General features: G+C 43.3%; 1 protein-coding gene across 3 annotated transcripts in view; it reads left to right on the top strand.

The window, feature by feature from the left end:
• Positions 1-20,904, top strand: part of pgm2l1 (phosphoglucomutase 2-like 1) — a 129,573-nt gene that overhangs the window by 41,260 nt on the left and 67,409 nt on the right. For all 3 annotated transcript variants that reach the window (XM_069892238.1, XM_069892239.1, XM_069892240.1), the window contains one exon: positions 1,841-2,034. In XM_069892238.1, the coding sequence (XP_069748339.1) occupies positions 1,841-2,034 (194 nt within the window). The remainder of the gene's footprint in view (positions 1-1,840; positions 2,035-20,904) is intronic.

The following is a 20,904-nucleotide window of genomic DNA, read 5'->3' on the forward strand; positions in this document are numbered from 1 at the left end:
CTTTTAATTTTCAGGACTTTTTTTGTCAAAGTTCTAATGCTTTCTAGGCCTACAAAGACTTTTTAGTAATAGGCTACATGCCCAATTTAGTTTTCCATCAAATGTACAAATTCAAAGTTCTCTTACTGAAATATTTAGGATCTATATTTGTACGCATACAATTGTTATGGTCTAATTGCACTCTTCTCAGTCTATGGGAATGAAAACAAGAATGCATCAGTTTAGAATTTAATCAATGGATTTATTCCAATCTATTAACCTTGCCTAATCTGAAGACTACAATTGGTTTTGACTGGTGTGGTCATTCAGTAAAATTCCCATTATCTGGCACCTACAGGATCATGGATGTCGGAAATGCGAATTTTCCGTTGACTGATACTCGTAGTTGCAATGTCTAACTAATACACCTGTATTAAGAATACACAGCTTAAAAGACAAAAGGCAGTGCAAAATGTAAAGTAATTTGGGAAAAAAAAGAGTTTTGTAGTCTTTAATTATGAAAAGTTCACTTTAATCAAATAATTCCTGCAATTTACAAAATTGAAATTTGAACTCTGGTCACTGGCGCTGTAATAGCGTTGTGCTAACTGTGACGCTGTCATAATTAGCCCCCCCCCCCCCCCCCCCCGCTCCCAAGTTTACAGATAAAGCCTTACTAATATACTTCATAATATACTAATAAATATAAACACACCAGGTAGGGAGAAGCTTTACCCCAGTGGTGAACAGCATCGGCCAGTTCTCCATCCCGGGTGCTGCCATTTTATTCAAACACATTTACTTCAACAACTTAAAACTTTTATTTGAAACTTTATTATTCTATTTATTTTCTAAAGAAATATTTATTTATTCCCTTGATTTTTTTAAATTTTTTTTATTTTTTATTTTTTGAGTTTCCAGTTGAATGAATACCAGATAATGGGGATTTTTCCTGTGCTTGGAAACCTGAAGTATTCACGTCACTACATTCTGACAAAAACAGCACTTTTCATTGAACTCTAAAGAAAATGAAGTTGACACTAAATCTGTCATGCATGGCTTTTGGAAACATTAGTTACTTGGACTTGTATGATCATAATCCACATGTAGATGTCTAACTTTCTTGTACTTTCTTTTGAAAACTTGAGGAAATCCGGTAGGTAAAATATTGCTCCGGTTTTCGTCCCAACGTTTGAAATGTACTGTATGGGGTGCAGGTTGATTGGATGTAAATTGAGCAGCACGTACTCATGGGTTGAAATGGCCTGTAACCATGCTGCATGTCTACATTTTAAAAATAATTAAATTTAGACATACAGCATGGTAACTGGCCATTTTGGCCACAAGCCTGTGCTGTTCAATGCCATTTGTTTTGAACAGTGGGAGGAAACCCTCGCAGACACGGAGAACGTACAAACTCCTTCCAGACAGTGTGGGATTCGATCCTGGGTCGCTGACACTATAACCATGTTGCGCTGACTGCTACACTAACTGTGCCACCCTCTGCTAGCCAAAAAAAGATGCAAGCTAGACATGACCTGCAACCTGGAATTGGACAGTATGATTGTGCAATCTAGAAATTTCTGGAATGAACAAAACATAGCATGAAAAGTGTTTTTTTTTTAAGTGATAGTTTATCCTTAAAAAAAAAATATACTGATAATCCAGAAATTACTGAGATTGTCAAGAACAGTTCAGCAGATGGAAGAGAAATTCTATTTCATCAGAGGTCCGAATGTGAGAATATGGATCTTGTCTACTTTGCAAACAGCTGATGAGGATAGAGTTACTTATACAAACAGCAACATTCCCTCAACGTTCTAACTTGAAATGGAAAATTACTTGTGCTCCTGTTTCACAGGTTTATTGGCAAAATGGAGCTCAGATTGGTGCTCCTCATGACAAAAAAATCCTACACTGCATTGTAGAAAACTTGGAGCCCTGGCAAAACTCATGGAATGAGAACTTGTGTGATGTCAGCCCATTACGGCAGGACCCTCGGAATGAAATTTTTGCACTTTACATGGAGGATCTGAAAAAGCTGTGTTTTCACAGGTTAGATCTTACAATTATTTGGTTCTTTTGATAAGAGGGGATGTTCTCACAAGAAAAAAAACTATCTGAAAGCTAGAAATGTGGACATTTATTTCTGCAGTATTTGCCTCATAATAGATCCAGTTTAACGTTAATCTTAAATGAAAATCCTTTGGTATTGCTCTATTTTTCATTTTCTACCATTCCTGGAAATAGCTGACTGCAGCGGTGATTACAATTCCAACTGCTCAGTAGATCATACAAATCTGACTCTGAGGTTGAAATCAATATCTTTGCTAACATTATAGCACAGTACATGGTTGTTTTGATCTAGACAAACCCCCAACAATCTAACCCTTCCCTTCCTCATAGCCAAACCCTCTATTTTTCTTATATCCATGTGGCTGTCTAAGAGTCTTATAAATGTCCCAATTCTACAGCCTCTGCCATCACCCTTGTCAATGCATTCCAGACACCCATCTCATTCTGTGTCTATATATACAAAAAAAGAAACCACTTGCCCCTGAAGTCTCGCCTAAACTTTCTTCCCTTCACCCTGTGCATATGTCCTCTGATGTTTGCTACTGTTGCCCAGGGAAAAAGGTGTTGGCTGTCCACCCAATCTATGCCTCCCATAATCTTGTAGACCACTATTAAGTCACCTTTCATCCTTCCTCATTCCAAAGAGAAAAGACCCAGCTCTGTCAATCTTCATAAGACCTATTCTCCAATTTATGCAACATCCTGGTCAATCTCCTCCACCTCTTCTCCACATCATTCCTGTAATGATATGACCAGAACTGAGTACAATATTCCCAGTGTGTTCTAACCAGAGTTTTATAAATTACCTCACAACCCTTGATTGATGGAGGCCAGCACGCTTTAAGCCTCTTTTACTACCCCATCAACCTGACCTGGAAAGGAATGTATAAAGTTCATAAGTTCATAGCCAGATGAACTAACTGATGATCTTTGTTTCACTGTGATCACTGCACAGTCCAACTTTTAAATTGACAAACAACTCACATTGGCTTAAGGAACCTAACATAACCTGGAGGAGCTCAGTGGGCCCTGCTTCAGCTTGAAGAGTTGACTATTTTTTTCCCCCCACAAACACTGCTCGACCCGTTGAGTTCCTCCAGCAAAGTGTGTTTGGCTTCAGATTCCAGAGTCTGTGGGTCCCCTTTGTTTACAGAACATTTAATGATGTGATGCTTTTACTATTGTGCCTGGCTGGCAAGGGATCATTCTTGCAAGATGAAAATAGAGCAAATATAAGTTTCACCTGGAACTTGAGCTTGTGATTCTCCCCTTTGCCTGCCAATTTGATTTCCTTGCTCTTGTTTTCCGCTTTTTCCATTTTGTTCCATAATTTTTGCTCTCTCCATTCTCCTTCCACCTCCCCACACTCTCCTTGTCCTGATTCTCCTCCTGTTTTTACTCAATCCAGCCTTTGAGGAACCTTTGCATATTTTGACGTGCCTGTTCTGAAATGCGAGGGTGTCGAGAGCTACGAGTAGCTCACAAGATTTTGCCTTTTTTGTTGGTTGATGCTCCTTGAACAGAGTAGAAAGCACATTGACCTTCATAAATCAAAGATTGGGTCTAGGAGTTGGGATGTTATGGTAAAGTTGTATAAGACATTGGTGAGGCCAAATTTGGAGGTTTGTGTGCAGTTTTGTCACCAAACGACAGGAAAGATATCAATAAGATAGAAGGAATGGAGAGAAGATTTACAAGGATGTTGCCCAAACTTCAAGAACTGAGTTAGAGGGAAAGGGTAAACAGGTTAGGACTTTATTCCCTGGAGCGTAGAAGAATGAGGGGAGATTTGATCAAGGTATTTAAATTTATGAGGGGGACAGAGTAAATGTAGGTCGGCTTTTTCCACTGAGGGGAGGTGAGATACAAACCAGAGGACATGGGTTAAGAGTGAAAGGGGAAAAGTTTAGGGGGAACTTCTTCACACAGAAAGGGGTGGGAGTGAGGAATGAGCTGCCAGCTGAAGTGGTGAATGTGGGCTCAATTTTAACATTTAAGAAGAATTTGGAGAGGTCCATGGATGGGAGGGGTATGGAGGACTATGGACTGGGTGAAGATCAGTGGGACTCGGCAAAAAAAAATAGTTTAGCTCAGACTAGAAGGGCCGAAGGGGCCTGTTTCTGTGCTGAAATGTGCCATGGTTTTAGAGGAAGATTTTTGTTTTGATCTCACCTTTACACTCTTGACCAATAAAAAGATATATAATTTATTGCCAACAATTGTTTTACTCCATCAGACATCCTCATGGTGTAACCTTTAAGAGATTTAATAGTTGGATTAGAATTGTTTTAGGACCCACATTGTTAGATGCAGTGGGGGGGGGGGGGGGGATGTACTTAAATTAGTATCACGTTATCCAGGAATAACGATTTTATACAACCTGAAAACAGCACATCTATTGAGGCTCAAGGTAAATGGAACATTTCAAACCTGTGATGGGTAGGTTTTTAAACAAGCAGTTTTATTAAGGTTTTCTGAAGCAAATCAGGTAGTAAGATATGAATCAGAGATGATACAGCATGGTGACTAAATAAAACCATAAGACGTTAGGACCAGAAATAGGCCATTCAGCCCATTAAGTCTGCCTCACCATTTAACCATGAACAGAACTATTTTCCCACTGCCAGACCTTCTCACCATAACTTTTGATTCCATGGCTAATTAAGAACCTATCGATCTCTGTCTAAAGTACACCCAATGACCTGGCCTCCACAACCACCTGTGGCAACAAATTCACCACATGAAGAAATGCCTCCAGATCTCTGATCTAAGAGCCCTTCAATCCTGAAGTTGTGCCCTCTTGTCCTACCTCTGCAAGATTTGATGAGCTGAAAGATGATCTGGGGTCAATTGACGAGTGACCTCTATTTTGTTTAGTGAATTAGGCAAATAGCTCAACTTTTCTGTGAGATTCATATTTTGAAATTTGCATCTTTGCACGCTGTATGTTTTGTTCATTGCTTTTGACATTGTAGAATAAGTTAGTATTTTTGGGCAGTGTATTATTAGATGGGGTATTGATCATTTTGAAATGTTTGCCTGAAGTGCCTGTGGCAATTATTGATTACCAACACAAATGGGCAGAGAATTAGGTCAGGTCCAATGCAGTGCTGTTGTGTTTCTCCATGCGGAATAATTCTTGATTTAGCTGTCTCCTCCAATGCTACGGATTTGAAATGATTTGTTGAAGTATTTAAGTTTTGACTTTGAAAAGACAATGATCCTTTCCCTTTTGGGAATCCCTCTCCCTCCTCCTAAAATGTAACCTTGCCAACAACTGTCCACTTGATACTAATCGATTGGAGCAGATACTCAAGGATATTTTCCCTTTCAGTCTAATACAATTATCCGAAATGGTTGGGACCGGGCCTATTTCGGATAAATGATTTTTTTGGAGAACTGGTCAATTTTTTAAAAGCAGCCAAGTAGCAACAGCAAATCACTTGTATCATTGTTTAAACACCAACAAGCAACAAGGTAAGGCTTTTGAAGCATTAAAATAATGTTTAATTCTCACTTTTTAAAATAATGCTGGCCCCGCTGATCACCGACACCTCCCCACCAAGGTCCCACTCCTGCCTGATAGCCTGCGGTCCGCTGCTGCCGCCACTGGGAGCCCAAAGTCCTTGGCCAGTTCAGCTCCAAAAAATTTTTGGATAAATGAGGATTTCTGATTTGTTTTGGATATCTTCATTTATCTGAATTTTTGTAAAAAAATTGGATTTTTTCTCTGTGGATTTCAGAGAATCCAATTTCGGATAATCAGAGTTGGACTGTAATTATGGTCCAAAACTGAGGGTATGAACGATCTACTTTTATTTGTCAGCTGCTTCACAAGAAAGGCACAATCTTAAGCAAAGAGATCTAACTCAGACATTCTCAACCTTTTCCAGCTACGACCCCCTTCCCTGGGAAGTAGTCAAGTTCTAATTTCTTCCATACTTCTCTCTGGCTGACTACATAAAAATCATTAAAAATCTCCTTGTTACATAAGTTGAAACGAAAAACAAGGCTCTTAAATGTGCTGTGGTTTCCCCAGGGGAGGGGTGGGGAGGGTGGATAGGGACCCCAATGACAATTATTCACAGGAGTTTCATATACTGGATTGGATGAGAAAAGGAATGAACTTGCATCCAGTTTATTGATTTTTTTTTTTAATGGCTTGTGACATCCCAGAGTTCTTTACAGGTTGAGATGAACTTGAAAAGTTCAAGTTTCGTGATGCATGCACCAAGAAGTAGTGAGGCAATTTGTTTAGTGAGCAGCCCAGCTAGACATCCCATGCATAGGCACAGCAAGTAAAACACAGAGTTACAGGGTAAGATCATTTGGTACTGAACAAAAACAATCTAATTTTACTTGTGCGTGTGGTTCATTCAGAAATATTTTTGAGGAATACCTGAACACTTTTGGGGATGTTTTATGAATTTTGGGTTTACTGACCATGAAAATTACCTTAAAATGTTCCCATCACTTGCCCTTTTTTAGATGGAAGCTATTTTTGTGACTTCCTGACATTTTTAACATGCTTCAAGCGTACAAAACCATGAAGTTACAGCATGTAATTCAAAATACATTTTCGGCATTTGCACTTGGACAACGTCCCTGCTGATCTTGGTGCAGTCAGTGATGAACACGGTGAAAGGTTTCACCAGGACGTCGCGACCATGGAAAAGTGGTATCAGGGCAACTGGAATCCATCAATGCTGGCCGACTATTCTTGGACACTGACATGAGAGGCATCAGATACTGAGTAAGAATGAAAATCAGCGGCAAAACATTTTTAGGCCAGTTGAACTAACGCAATGTGTCAGTACCATTATGTGAATAAACAGGCTAAATTCAATAAAAGTTAATTTAATGTTTCTCCAACTTCCAACCAGATACTGAAATCTGAAATTATCTTTGTGTTCAGCTTGCAGTTGTCGATCGTAATCCCCAATTTTTTTTTCAGGAAGCAAACCTTTTGAAAAAAATTGTGGTCCAGTATATTTAGTGATTTTTTTTTTTTTAATGACTTTATTTTTCAAACTGTGAACTATATCAACCAAAATACATACAAACATTTCCCTCTTATACACAGTGGCATTTCCTCCCCCCTTCCCACCCCCCTCCAAAACCAATAAACTTTCAATATATACAATACATATACTTAGTGATTTGATGTTTGTTTTTTTAGGTTTAGACACACAGCATGGTAACAGGCTAATGCAGCCCACAAGTCCATTCCACCCAATTTACACCCAATTAACCTACACCCGATACGTTTCGAATCATGGGAGGAAACCAGAACCTCCAGAGAAAACCCATGCAGACGTGATGAGAATGTACAAACTCCTTACAGACAGTGCGGGATTCTAACCCCATCCTGATAGTTGGCGCTGTAAAGACGTTGCACTAACCGCTATGCCCACCGTGCCGCCCACATCACTTTTGTGTTTGGAAGGATTGTCAAGTGTTAACCCATCTAATTTCATACTAATTGTCAATTATATTATTACTACAGTTCCTTGTCATCTCTCCTTTTGCATTTCCCAAATCCTACATGTCATCACGTTCAACCCTGAGATTCTTTTCCTGTGGGTGAGGCAGAATTACCACTTGTTGGCATTGCAAAGAAAACTGTAACCAATGTACACATGAAAACAAATAAAGAAATGTAAACAACAGAGAGGGGGAAAAAACAATGAAGTGCCCAAGTCAGAGTCCTTAAATGAGACCCTGATTGAGTTTGTCGTTGAGGAGTCTGATGGTGGAGGGGGAGCGGCTGTTCCTGAACCTGGTGGTACGAGTCTTGTGGCACCGATACCTCTTGCCTGATGTAGCAGTGAGAACAGTGTGTGTGCTTGGTAGTATGGATCCTTGATTTGCTGCTGCTCTTTGACGGCAGCGTTCCTTGTAGATGCTCTTGATGGTGAGGAGGATTTTGGCTGTGATGTCCTGGGCTGTGTCCACTACCTTTTGCAGAGGTTATGCTCAGGGGGTATTGGTGCCCTCATACCAGAGGGTGATACAGCAGGCCACCACACATCTGTAGAAATTTGTCAGGGTTTCTGATGTTATACCAAATCTCTGAAAATTCCTGAGGAAGTAGAGGCGCTGACATGCTTTCTTCATGATGCCATTAATGTGTTAGCTCCAGGAAAGATCCTTTGAGATAGTGACTCCCAAGGACTTAAATTTGCTCATCCTCTCCATCTCTGATCCCCCAGTGATCACTGGATCGTACACCTCTGGTTTTCCCTTTCTGAAGTCAACAATCAGCTCCTTGGTTTTGGTGACATTGGGTGCGAGGTTGTTGTTGGTGCACCATTCGGCCAGGTTTTCAGTCTCCCTCCTGTACGCTGACTCATTGCTCCTTTTTATACAACCCGCTATTGTGGTATCATCAACGAATTTGTAGATGTTGTTGTTGTCATACTGAACCACGCAGTCATAGGAGTAAAGTGTGTAATACAGGTGGCTAAGAACACAGTCTGTGGTGCTCCGGACTGATAGAGGTTGTGGAGGAGAAGTTCTTACTAATGTTCGCTGATTGTGGTCTGGAGGTGAGGAAATCCATGATCCAATTACACAGTGGGGTGTTGAGTCCCAGGTCTTGGAGTTTGCTGATCAAGGATGATGGTATTAAAGGCTGAACTGTAGTTATTAAAGACCATCCTGATCTATGCATCTTTGCTGTCCAGGTGTTCCAGGGCTTTCTGTTGAGCAGTGGTTTTCAAACTGCCCCTCCAAATTCACATTCCACTTTAATCAATACCTGTGCCATAGGTGCTCTGAGATTAGTAAGGGATTGCTTAAGATGGTTTGTGAGTATAACGAAAATAATCAAAAAAAAATTGTAGGAAAGAAAGACGGTAGTCTGTGTGAGTCAGTTTAACTGATTTTACTGAAACTCCCACATGACCTTATAAGCGTAAACCCCCCCCCCCCCATGATAGTTTGCTGCCCCTGGAACCATTGGAGGCCTGGCAATGCTCCCAGTGTTTTGGGGCTTTTAGCCTCGCGCGAGCCTGCACTTCTGTGACCCAGTTGGCTTGCGGATTGGTGCAGCCCGCAGCCCGCAACCCCCCTCCACCCCCCCACCAGAACCAGTGTCAGGAAGTAATGAGTCCATTTGTTGTATAACCACTGTTTTAATCGTCCCTCATTGACTTGTTATGTGCACGGTTTCAGAACTCCAAAGGAAATGGGCCAGTGATAACTTTTATCAAGCATAACATTTCAGTAACAATTGGATCCTTTCCCACTCACAAACCACCTTTAGCAATCCCTTACTGATCGCAGGGCGCTTCTGGCATAGTGCTGGTGTCTGTAGGTTTTTCTGATTTACTTATGGCATAGGGATTGATTAAATTGAATGTGAGTTTGTGAGGCAGTTTGAAAACCACTGCTGTAGAGCTAGTGAGATCACATCCATGGCTATGATAGGCGAATTAGAATGGATCCACGTCACCACTCATGTCTTCAATATGGAGATTCACACAATACTCCAGGGGCTGCCTCAACAGTGCCCTGTAAAGTTGCAACAAGCCTCACCTACTTTTCAAGTTTATGATAGTCTGATTGAACACAACAACCCAATGAAACAGCGTCTCTCCTGATCTTAGTGCTTGCTCAAAAACACATAATACACAGTTCAAAGTACATCAGATCCCATGCTGTCTGTAAGGAGTTTGTACATTCTCTCTGTGTCTGAATAGGTTTCCTCCCACCTTCCAAAAATGTGTGGGGGTTGTAGGTTAATTAGGTGTAATTGGACAGCACGGGCTCGTGGGCCGGAAGAGCTTGTTACTGTGCTAAATTTAAAATTTAAATTTAAAAATTTGAAATGGCATTACACACAGCCCTGAGATTCATTTTCAGTACATAATGATCACATAAATAATCAAAAAAAAATATTGTAGGAAACAAAGACTGTGTGAGTCAGTTTAACTGATTTTACTGAAACTCTCACATGACGTTATAAGCATAAACCCCCCCCATGATAGTTTGCTGCCCCTGGAACCATTGGAGGCCTGGCAATGCTCCCAGTGTTTTGGGGCTCTTAGCCCCGCGCGAGCCTACGCTTCTGTGACCCAGTTGATTGCGGATTGGCGCAGCCCGCAACCCCCCTCCACCCCCCCCACCAGAACCAGTGTCAGGAAGTAATGAGTCCATTTGTTGTATAAAGTTCTTTTGTTTAGGCGGGCGACCTCTCCGCTATGGACATGCTACCAGCTCATGCCATTCCAGGTCGATATGTGCCGGCTTGTGGTAGTCAATGGTGAATGCTTTTTCTCTGCCTCCAATGTCGTGTCCATTGTGTCAGGAGCACTGAAAGAATCCTCATATGGCCACTGAAGTGGAGTTCAATCCGCCCCCTTGCCCACAAACATGTACTGGCAGTCCTGGAGCTCCTTTGGGACATAGGAGGCAGTTAGACTATGGTGTGAGGTTGGCACAGGCATCAGAGTACCAACTTTCTCCCAAAGTCACATCAGAAGAGCTGTGGATGATTCTTCCTGTCCTTGGGCCGGTGGTAAGAATTCACCTGGGACTGTAAGTGGGACTCCATACACAAGTTCGGTGGAAGTCGAGGTCAGATCTTTTGGCACCATGTAGATTCCCAGTAGCACCCATGGCAATTTGTCAGTCCAATTAGGCCCATTGAGTTGAGCCATCAGGGTAGTTTTCAGTTGGTGGTGAAACCTCTCAACGAGGGCATTGGACTGCAGATGGTAGGCTGTGGCACAACCTTATCAAGTGCCAAGGAGCTGGGATAGCACTGACCATTGTGTTGAGGTGAACTGTGCCACCCACCCCCTGTCCGGTTAAGTCTTTTGGCAGCCTGAAACGGGCTATCCAATTAGCAATGAGGGCCCTGGACCTCGTGGATACGTGTGAGAGTGGTACTGCCTCTGGCCATCTGGTAAACCTGTCAACCATGGTGAACAAGTATGTGGTGCCTATGGAGATCGGCAGGGCACCAACAATGTCAACGTGCAAGTGGTTAAAATGCCTGTCAGTCTGTCAGGGGAAACAACTGGAGTGGGGCTTTAACATGCCTCTAAATCTTGACGGTCTGGCAGTTTACGCAGGCCGTGAGCGACATATGGATGGGTGTGCTAAGCCAAGAACGACATCGTACACACGATGCCTCCAAACCACCGGTAGATGGGTCTTGGCTGTCTGATGGATACGTCACAGAGAAGCGTAGCCCTAGAAGATCCAAACCTCATCCTCTAGTTTGAGCACCGAAATGGCAGCACAGTTGGGTAGAATCTCAGCATCCTGTAGCTGTGCTGCTGCCAGAGCGGTGTAGTTGATCCCAGGAGCCAAAGAGCTGATCAGTTGAATGGACGTACAGGAGAGGGCATCTGCCACGAGATTAACATTGCCTGCAATGTACCTGATGGTAGTGGTGTTTTCCGAGATGTAGGAGAGATGCCTCTGTTGTCTTGTGGACCATAGTTGTGACTTGTTAGCAAAGGTGAATGTCAGAGGCTTGTGGTCCATGAAAACAATGAAATCCCTCCCTTCCAGGAAGTACCAGAAATGGCAGATGGCAAGGTAAAGGGCCAAGACTTCTTGGTCAAACACATTATATTTCTGCTCCAGGGGCCTCAACTGCCGACTGAAAAAGGCAAGTGGTTTCCAACTCCCGTTGACCAGCTGCTCCAGGATACCTCCTACAGCCATGTTTGACACAGCGACCGTGAGGGCCATGGGCACATTAACTCATAGGTGCACAAGCATGGTGGCATTGACCACACATCTTTCACTTTGAAAAGCTGCAGCCACCTCCTCATTCCACTCCAGATCCTTGGGCTGGCTGGAAAGTAGTTTGATGAGAGGCTGCATGACCCTGGATGCTGCTGGTAGAAAGCAATGGTAGAAATTTACCACACCTACACATTCCTGCAGCCCTTTTACTGTGGAAGGCCGGGTGAACCTGCATTTAGCTTCCACCTTGTAAGGAAGTGGCCCTGCCCCATGCTGGTCAATGTGGTGCCCGAAGAAATCGATGGTTGTAAGTCCTAACTGGCATTTGGCAGGATTGACAGCCAGTTCGTATCCGCTAAGGCGCTGGCAGAGCAGGCGCAGGTGGGCGCTGGCAGAGCAGGCGCAGGTGCGTGCTGCGCTCCTGATGGGAGTGGCTGGCAATAATACCATCCAGATAAATGTAAGCCGCGGCCTACTGAGTCTATTAGCTTCTGGAAGGTTTGCGCCGCAATCTTTAACCCAAAAGGCATACGCAGGAACAGCCTAAAAGGAGTGATAAGTGCTGTTTTTGGGACTTTGTCAGGATGCACTGGGATCTGATGGTATCCCCTAACCAGATCAATTTTCAAAAAGATCTTTGCACCGTGAAGATTGGTGGTGAAATCCTGGATATAGGGAACCAGTATCTGTCTGCTATCATGATGTCGTCGAGAGGGCGATATTCACCTCAAGGTCTCCATCCACCAGATGCCTTGGGTACCACGTGCAGGGGAAATGCCCATGGACTGTCGGAGCGTCATACTATCCTCATTTCCTCCATGTTGTGGAATTCCTCCTTGGGAAGCTGCAGTTTGTCATGAGGCAGCCTGCAAGCCTTGGCATGCACAGGTGGTCCCTCTGTGGGATGTGGTGCTGGATGCCGTGCTTCGGCATAGCTGAGGAGAATTGGGGGGGGCAGTGTGGTTGAGTATGCTCGGAAACTCTGCTAAGGTTGAGAGAAAATCACCGAGTCGAAGGACTGGAAGGTCTTAGTGTTCACTATGTGGCGCCCTTTCAGGTCCACAAGGAGGTATTGGCGCAGAGGAAGTCTGTGCCCAGCAGGGGTTGCGATATATCTGCCAGTGTGAAGATCCATTTAAATCAGCAGGGGCCAAATTCCAGAGGGATGGTCCACACTCAGTATGTTCAGATATAGCTGCCGTTAGCCGCAGCAAGGCAAGGCCCGGTCTTTCCGGCACGAGTGTTCCAGCTCATGGGAAGCAATATGCTGATCTCAGCTCCTGTGTCGACCAGGGAACGCAGACTGGAATGCTGGTCCCAAAGATAGAGTATGCTATCTCTGCGGCCGACCGCTGGCCAGGCGTTTCCTGGATACAAGCAAGGTGGTTAGCGGTGGTGGAACCCAAGCCCTGATGGTAGTAGTACCACTGTTCCTTCTCCGAGCTGTTCCCCAGCTGTATTATCTTTCTCTTCGGCACTGGAACAGTACGAGCACCCTGGTGTGACACAGCAACCCGGTGTATGGCTGGTCCACCATATTGATTGGCCTTTGGCATAGCAATGTAGTCGATGGCAGATCCATCGTATTGCTTAGCCTGTCATAGGGTGTTGGTTCAGGGAACCTACCTGCGAGGGTTGCCAAAGCCATCATTGGGCCAGGAGGAGGCGAATGTCCTCCGGCATCTGTTCTAGGAATACCTGCTCAAACAGCAGGCTGGGTCTGTGACTGTCCATCAGTGCCCCCATGTCACTCGTCAGGGAAGATGGTGTGTGGTCTCACAGGCCATCCAAATGCAGCAGCCTCGCTGCTCGCTCGTGGCGGAAGAGTCCAAAAGTGCAAATGAGGAGCCCTTTGAGTGCCTCATTTCTGTCTTCGGTGGGGGGCTGTTGTAGGAAATCGACAATCCTGCCTGCGGTCTCCTGGTCTGGAGAACTGACCACATAATACTATTTGTGGCGTCATTAGTGATTTGCCTAAGATTTGCCTAACATGAAACTGAGCCTCAGTTGGAACCAGACAATAAGTTGTGAGGTCCAGAATGTTGGGAGCTTCATTCGTCGTGAGGTCCAAATTTACCAATTTGGGCCATTGGGATCACCAAATGTAGTGAAAAAAGACAGTTGTTGGTGTGATTGGTTTAGCTGATTTTACTGGAACTCGCGTGTGAGCTTATAGGCACAACCCCCCATGATACTTTGTATAGGCACAACCCCCCCATGATACTTTGCTACCCCAGGACCTAGAGGGCTGGCAACACTCCCAGTGTCTTGGGGCTCTCAGCCTCGCACTAGCCTGCACCTCCGTAACCAGGTTCGCTTGTGGATTGGTGCAGCCCGCTACAGTATATAAAGATTTGGGATGGTTTACACAGTTGCAGGATGCCCTTCATCAGTCTATTATATACTCTTAATATTGAGTACAAATATTAACATTTCATTCGTATTCCTGCACTCTAACTTTTTGTAATTATTTCCCCACAATTTGCAACCTCCTTACTCATATTTAAACTATATTATTTTGCAGATTCTTTGCAATCCTTTCAAAATCAGGAAATTTGGCTGCCATACACTGGCCCCTTTCATCTAACTCATTAGTGTAGTTTCTATGCAGTTGGATACCCAGCATTGATCTTTGTATCAGCTCTCTAGCTACTCATTACCCATCCAAAAATGGCCCATTTTTCCTGATTCTCTGTCTTCTGTAAAGCAGACCCCTCACTCTTTCTGATGGTGCCTTTTCCCAGCTTTATGTGCTCTTGGCCTGTGCACCAATCTTTAATGTTGCACCTTGTCAAATGCCAAAATCCAAATGCTCTGCATCCCTTAAAATAAAAAAATGTAAAAATGCTGGAAAATACTGGGTTGTAGACAGGGAAACAGTTAATATTTCCACCAGAGTTTTACATCTATTGGTTCCCCTTTATCCTGTCTCTGTTACATCCTCAAAGAGCTATGGTAAATGTGTCATTTGATAACTTCCTTTTCATAGAACCATGTTGAACTGCTTGATTGTCTTAATATTTTCTAAATGTCAAGCTATTACCTCCAGAGCAATCAATTTCAGTATTTTCCCAGTGACAGATAGTAAGCCTATCATTTCCTGCTTGGTGACTCCCTACTTTCTTGAACAATACTATGATATTTGGAGTTTTTCAATCAGAAACATAGAATATAGAGCAGGAGAAGGCCATTCAGCCTTTCCACTGTGTTCCACCATTCGATAAGATCATGACTGATCATACATCAGCCCCTCCATTCCTGCTTTCTCACCATACCCCTTGATCCCTTTGACCACATCTAACTCCCAGCTATTTAATGAACCAGCTTCAACAACTTTCCATGGTAGTGAGTTCCAAAAGTTCACAACTCTGAGTTTTTAGAAAAAAAAGTTTCTCCTCATCTCAGGGCTGTACTGTGGGAAAATAAAAGATCATGGCACATTGGTATGAACAGCAAACAACAGTAAACAGAATCTAGACATACGTGAATATTTTTCTGAGTGACAGATGCAATGAATGTTGTTCCAAAGGGATTGGTGCTGAGTTCTCAAGTTTTTACAAACCATGTAAATGACATTGAAGGGACCAAGAAATCTATAGTTGATGCAGAGATGAATACCTCAGGAAGCTACGAAGCAATATCGAACATTTACATATGGGAGCAAAAATTTGGTAAACAGTGTGTGATAAGATGAAAATTTAAAAAAACACACGATCAGTGGTTTTCAACCTTTTTCTTCCCACCTTAAGTATTCCCTATGCCATCGGTGCTCTGTGATTAGTAAGGGATTGCTTAAGGTGGAATGTGAGTGGGAAGAAAAAGTTTGAAAACTCCTGTTTTAATCATCCCTCATTGACTCGTTATGTGCAGGGTTTCAGAACTCCAAAGGAAATGGGCCAATGACAATTTTTCTCAAGCCAAATATTTCAGTAACAATTGGGTCTGTGAGTGGAAAGAAAAAGGTTGAGAACCACTGATCTAAATGGTGAAATAACTGCAGAACTCTGAAATACAGAGGGGTCTGGGTATCGCACTGCATTATTTGCAAAAAGGTTTAGTATGTAGGTATAAATAAGAAAGATAATAAATTATCAATTATTTTGAGGGCCATTGAATACAAAACCAGGAGGTCATACTTCAGTAATATGCGGCATTGGGGAGAACATATCCAGAGTTTTATGTTTGGCATCGGTCTCCTTGTTTAAGAAGGGATGTAAATGCAATTGAAACTGTTGCAAGAAGGTTTGTGACCAGTTGTGAGAGAGCTTACTGGACCGATACCCAAGAAGGTTTGTGACCAGTTGTGAGAGAGCTTACTGGAATGATACCCAAGAAGGTGTGACCAGTTATGAGAGAGCTTACTGGACCGATACCCAAGAAGGTTTGTGACCAGTTGTGAGAGAGCTTACTGGAATGATACCCAAGAAGGTGTGACCAGTTATGAGAGAGCTTACTGGACCGATACCCAAGAAGGTTTGTGACCAGTTGTGAGAGAGCTTACTGGACCGATACCCAAGAAGGTTTGTGACCAGTTGTGAGAGAGCTTACTGGAATGATACCCAAGAAGGTTTTACCAGTTATGAGAGAGCTTACTGGACCGATACCCAAGAAGGTTTGTGACCAGTTGTGAGAGAGCTTACTGGACCGATACCCAAGAAGGTTTGTGACCAGTTGTGAGAGAGCTTACTGGAATGATACCCAAGAAGGTTTGTGACCAGTTATGAGAGAGCTTACTGGACCGATACCCAAGAAGGTTTGTGACCAGTTGTGAGAGAGCTTACTGGACCGATACCCAAGAAGGTTTGTGACCAGTTGTGAGAGAGCTTACTGGAATGATACCCAAGAAGGTGTGACCAGTTATGAGAGAGCTTACTGGACCGATACCCAAGAAGGTTTGTGACCAGTTGTGAGAGAGCTTACTGGACCGATACCCAAGAAGGTTTGTGACCAGTTGTGAGAGAGCTTACTGGAATGATACCCAAGAAGGTTTGTGACCAGTTATGAGAGAGCTTACTGGACCAATACCCAAGAAGGTTTGTGACCAGTTGTGAGAGAGCTTACCGGACCGATACCCAAGTGCACCTGTTGCTTTTTGAAGAAGTAGGTTAAATCTTGTATCAGCTGTAGTTGAGGAGACATAATTGAAGGATCCTAAATGGTCTTGGTGGGATGGTCGTGGAGAGGATGTTTTCTCATGTAGACATAGACATAGGAGCAGAAATAGGCCATTCAGCCCTTTGGGTCTATAGCCCCACTGCCTGGACTTCTCCCCATAATCTTTGATGCCCTGGTCAATCAAGAACCTATCAATCTCTGCCTTAAATCCAAATTCAGGGTAACACAGTTTAGGAATAAGGGGTCATCTTGAAAAACCTTGAGATGAGAAATGTGTTATTCTAAAAGAATAGTTTTCACTTGTAGGTAGATGCTCTTGAGATTATTTGTACTTCTTGAATCTGTGGTAAAATTCCTCCCGCCAACCATTAGATGCTCCCAAGTTTATATTTTTCATCTTTCAGTAGGCATATTGCCATGTTTCAATCAATGTCTCTATTTTCAAACGTACCCCATTGTTTTTTTTTCTTTTAACAGGGCACCTAATTCATTTAACCATATAACCATATAACCACTTACAGCACAGAACAGACCAGTTCGGCCCTACTAGTCCATGCCGTAACAAATCCCCAACCTCCTAGTCCCACTGACCAGCGCCTGGTCCATACCCCTCCAGTCCTCTCCTCTCCATGTAACGATCCAGTCTTTCCTTAAATGTAACCAATGATCCCGCCTCGACCACGTCTGCCGGAAGCTCATTCCACATCCCCACCACCCTCTGCGTAAAGAAATTTCCCCTCATGTTCCCCTTATAATTTTCCCCCTTCAATCTTAAACCATGCCCTCTAGTTTGAATCTCCCCCTTTCTTAATTGAAAAAGCCTATCCACGGTTACTCTGTCTGTCCCTTTTAAAATCTTAAACACCTCTATCAAGTCCCCTCTCGATCTTCTATGCTCCAGAGAAAAAAGTCCCAGTCTGCACAACCTTTCCCTGGAACTCAGACCCTGAAATCCTGTCAACATTCTCGTGAACCTTCTCTGCACTCTCTCTATTTTGTTTATATCTTTCCTATAATTTGGTGACCAAAACTGTACACAGTACTCCAAATTTGGCCTCACCAATGCCTTCTACAATTTCATCATAACCTCCCTACTCTTGAATTCAATACTCCGATTTATGAAGGCCAACATTCCAAATGCCTTCTTCACCACACCATCTACCTGAATATCAGCCTTGAGGGTACTATTTACCATCACTCCTAAATCCCTTTGTTGCTCTGCACTCCTCAATTGTCTACCATTCAATGTATATGACCTATTTAAATTTGCCTTTCCAAAATGCAGCACCTCACATTTATCTGTACTAAATTCCATCAGCCATTTCTCAGCCCACACCTCCAGCCTTCCTAAATCACCTTTTAATCTACGGTAATCTACCTCACTGTCCACAACACCACCAATCTTTGTGTCATCCGTAAACTTGCTTATCCAATTCTCTACAGTGTTGATTACAGTATTCTTTAAATTAAGTGGATTGAAAATAAGTCTTATGAGGCAAGGTTAACAGAGCTGGGACTTTTCTCTTTGATGTGTAGAAGGATGAGAGGAGACTTAATAGAGGTCTACAAGATTATGAGAGGCATAGATAGGGTTGACACCCAGCACCTGTTTTCCAAACACCAGAGGACGTCTACAAAGTGAAGGGAGGGAAGTTTAGGGGAGACATCAATTTTTTTTATGTACAGAGAGTTGTGGGTGCCTGGAATGCCTTGCCAGGGATTGTGGTAGAGGCTAAAACTTTGGGAGAATTTAAGAGCCTCTTAGACAGGCACATGGATGGAAGAAAAATAGAGGGTTACCAGGTAGGGTTTAGTACTTTTTTTTGGTAAGAATATATGGGTCGGCAGAACATCAAGGGCTGAAGGGCCTGTATTGTGTTGTAGTTTTCTATGTCTCTACTGTTTAAAGACTAACTCAAATGATTGTCTTTCTCCTTTACCAGTGAAACTTAAAACTTTAGGAGGTTAAAAGTAGGGATGTCACGCTGAAACTTTATAAAATTCTATGGCTTCCACATCCTTCCAGTAGTGAGGTGACTAGAACTGAGCTCAGTACTCCAAGTGGGGTCTGACAACATTACCTCTCGGCTCCTAAATTCAATTCCACGATTAATGAAGGCCAATACACCATTACACCATATGCCTTCTTAACTACAGAATCAACCTGCACAGCTTTTTTGGGCGTCCTGTGGACTCAGAGCCCAAGAAACCTCTGATCCTCCATACTGTCAATAGCCTTGCGTCATATTTGACCTACCAGTGTGTTCATTTCTGGTCACCTTATTATAGGACTTTGGAGAGAATCCAGAAAAAAATTGTAAGCAAGGTTCCTGGGGCAAGGAAAGATGAGAGGGTGCAACTCTTTGTGAAAGAAGACCGAGGGGGTATATGATAGTATCTGAGAGTTGTGAACATAGTCGGTGCTATCATGGGCATCAGTCTCCACTCTACTGAGGAGATCTACAAGAAGCGATGTCTCAAGATAGCAGCCTCTATCCTCAAGGACACTCACCTCCCAGGCCAGGCCTCTTCTCACTGCTACCATCAGGAAGGAGGTACAGGGGAGGAGTCACGTGATGGAGTAGTGGCCGGTCAGGGAATTCCAGCCCTCACCCGAAAAGTTAAAAAAAAAACGCACAAAACACAAAGGTACAAGATTAAAATTTACAACAAAGTAAAAATAAAGGTGAGAAGAAAATGGCAGCGAAGAGAGAAAAGTCAAAAACAACGGGAAGAGAAGAAGAAAGAACGTCGGAAGAAGAAGGTGAAGGCCTTACCTGACCGAGGAGGCCCGCCGCGGAGAGAGAAGCCCGCTCCCACAGGTCAGTGGAGGTCCCGGGCTCGGGACTACAAAAATGGCTCGCAGAGCCGAGTAAAAGTGCGCAACCGCGCATGCGCATGAAAAAAACCCCACTGACGGGAGGGAGGATCAGCTGCGGAGTCGATCTCCACAGCTGAGAGAGACACCTGCAACACAGCAGCAGGTGCAGAACACAGACAATAACGACAACAAGAAAGAAGAGGGTAAAAAGAAAACAAGGAAACAACAGATGGTCAATCCAGAGGGAGAAGAAGAAGAAGAAGAAGAACAGAAAGAAGTGGAAGAAGAAGAGAAAGGCAAGACAATGGATGTAGCTTTTCTTAAAGAATATATGGGTCACGTCTCCAGAATGGAGGACCATCGCCTTCCCAAGATCGTGTTATATGGCGAGCTCTCCACTGGCCACCGTGACAGAGGTGCACCAAAGAAAAGGTACAAGGACTGCCTAAAGAAATCTCTTGGTGCCTGCCACATTGACCACCGCCAGTGGGCTGATAACGCCTCAAACCGTGCATCTTGGCGCCTCACAGTTTGGCGAGCAGCAACCTCCTTTGAAGAAGACCGCAGAGCCCAACTCACTGACAAAAGGCAAAGGAGGAAAAACCCAACACCCAACCCCAACCAACCAATTTTCCGCTGCAACCGTGTCTGCCTGTCCCGCATTGGACTTGTCAGCCACAAACGAGCCTGCAGCTGACGTGGACTTTTTACCCCCTCCATAAATCTTCGTCCGCGAAGCCAAGCCAAAGAAGAAAGAAGAAGATATGGAATCAGTGAAAGAATGGCAATTACAAGAATTTAATGAGATAAAAAGAAGAATTAAGAGTGCAGAAGAAAAAATGAATAAAATAGAAATGGTCATATCAGAGATAGGAAAAAGAGTGGATAATGTGGAAGAACGAGAAATAATCGTAGAAATGGAAGTAGAGGACTTAAAAGAGAAATTAGAAGAATCTAATAAAAAAGCTAAAGAAGCACAGGAGCTGTTAGCTCAGAAGATAGATATAATAGAAAACTATAATAGAAGAAATAATATAAAGATAGTGGGCCTTAAGGAAGATGAAGAAGGCAAGAATATGAGAGAATTTATAAAAGATTGGATCCCCAGGGTCCTAGGAAGACCAGAATTACAGGAAGAAATGGAAATAGAGAGGGCAGATAGAACATTAGCCCCAAAACCATAACCGCAGCAAAAACCAAGATCCATT

This window comes from Narcine bancroftii, chromosome 7, assembly GCF_036971445.1.
Source record: "Narcine bancroftii isolate sNarBan1 chromosome 7, sNarBan1.hap1, whole genome shotgun sequence".
Taxonomy (NCBI): Eukaryota; Metazoa; Chordata; class Chondrichthyes; order Torpediniformes; family Narcinidae; genus Narcine; species Narcine bancroftii.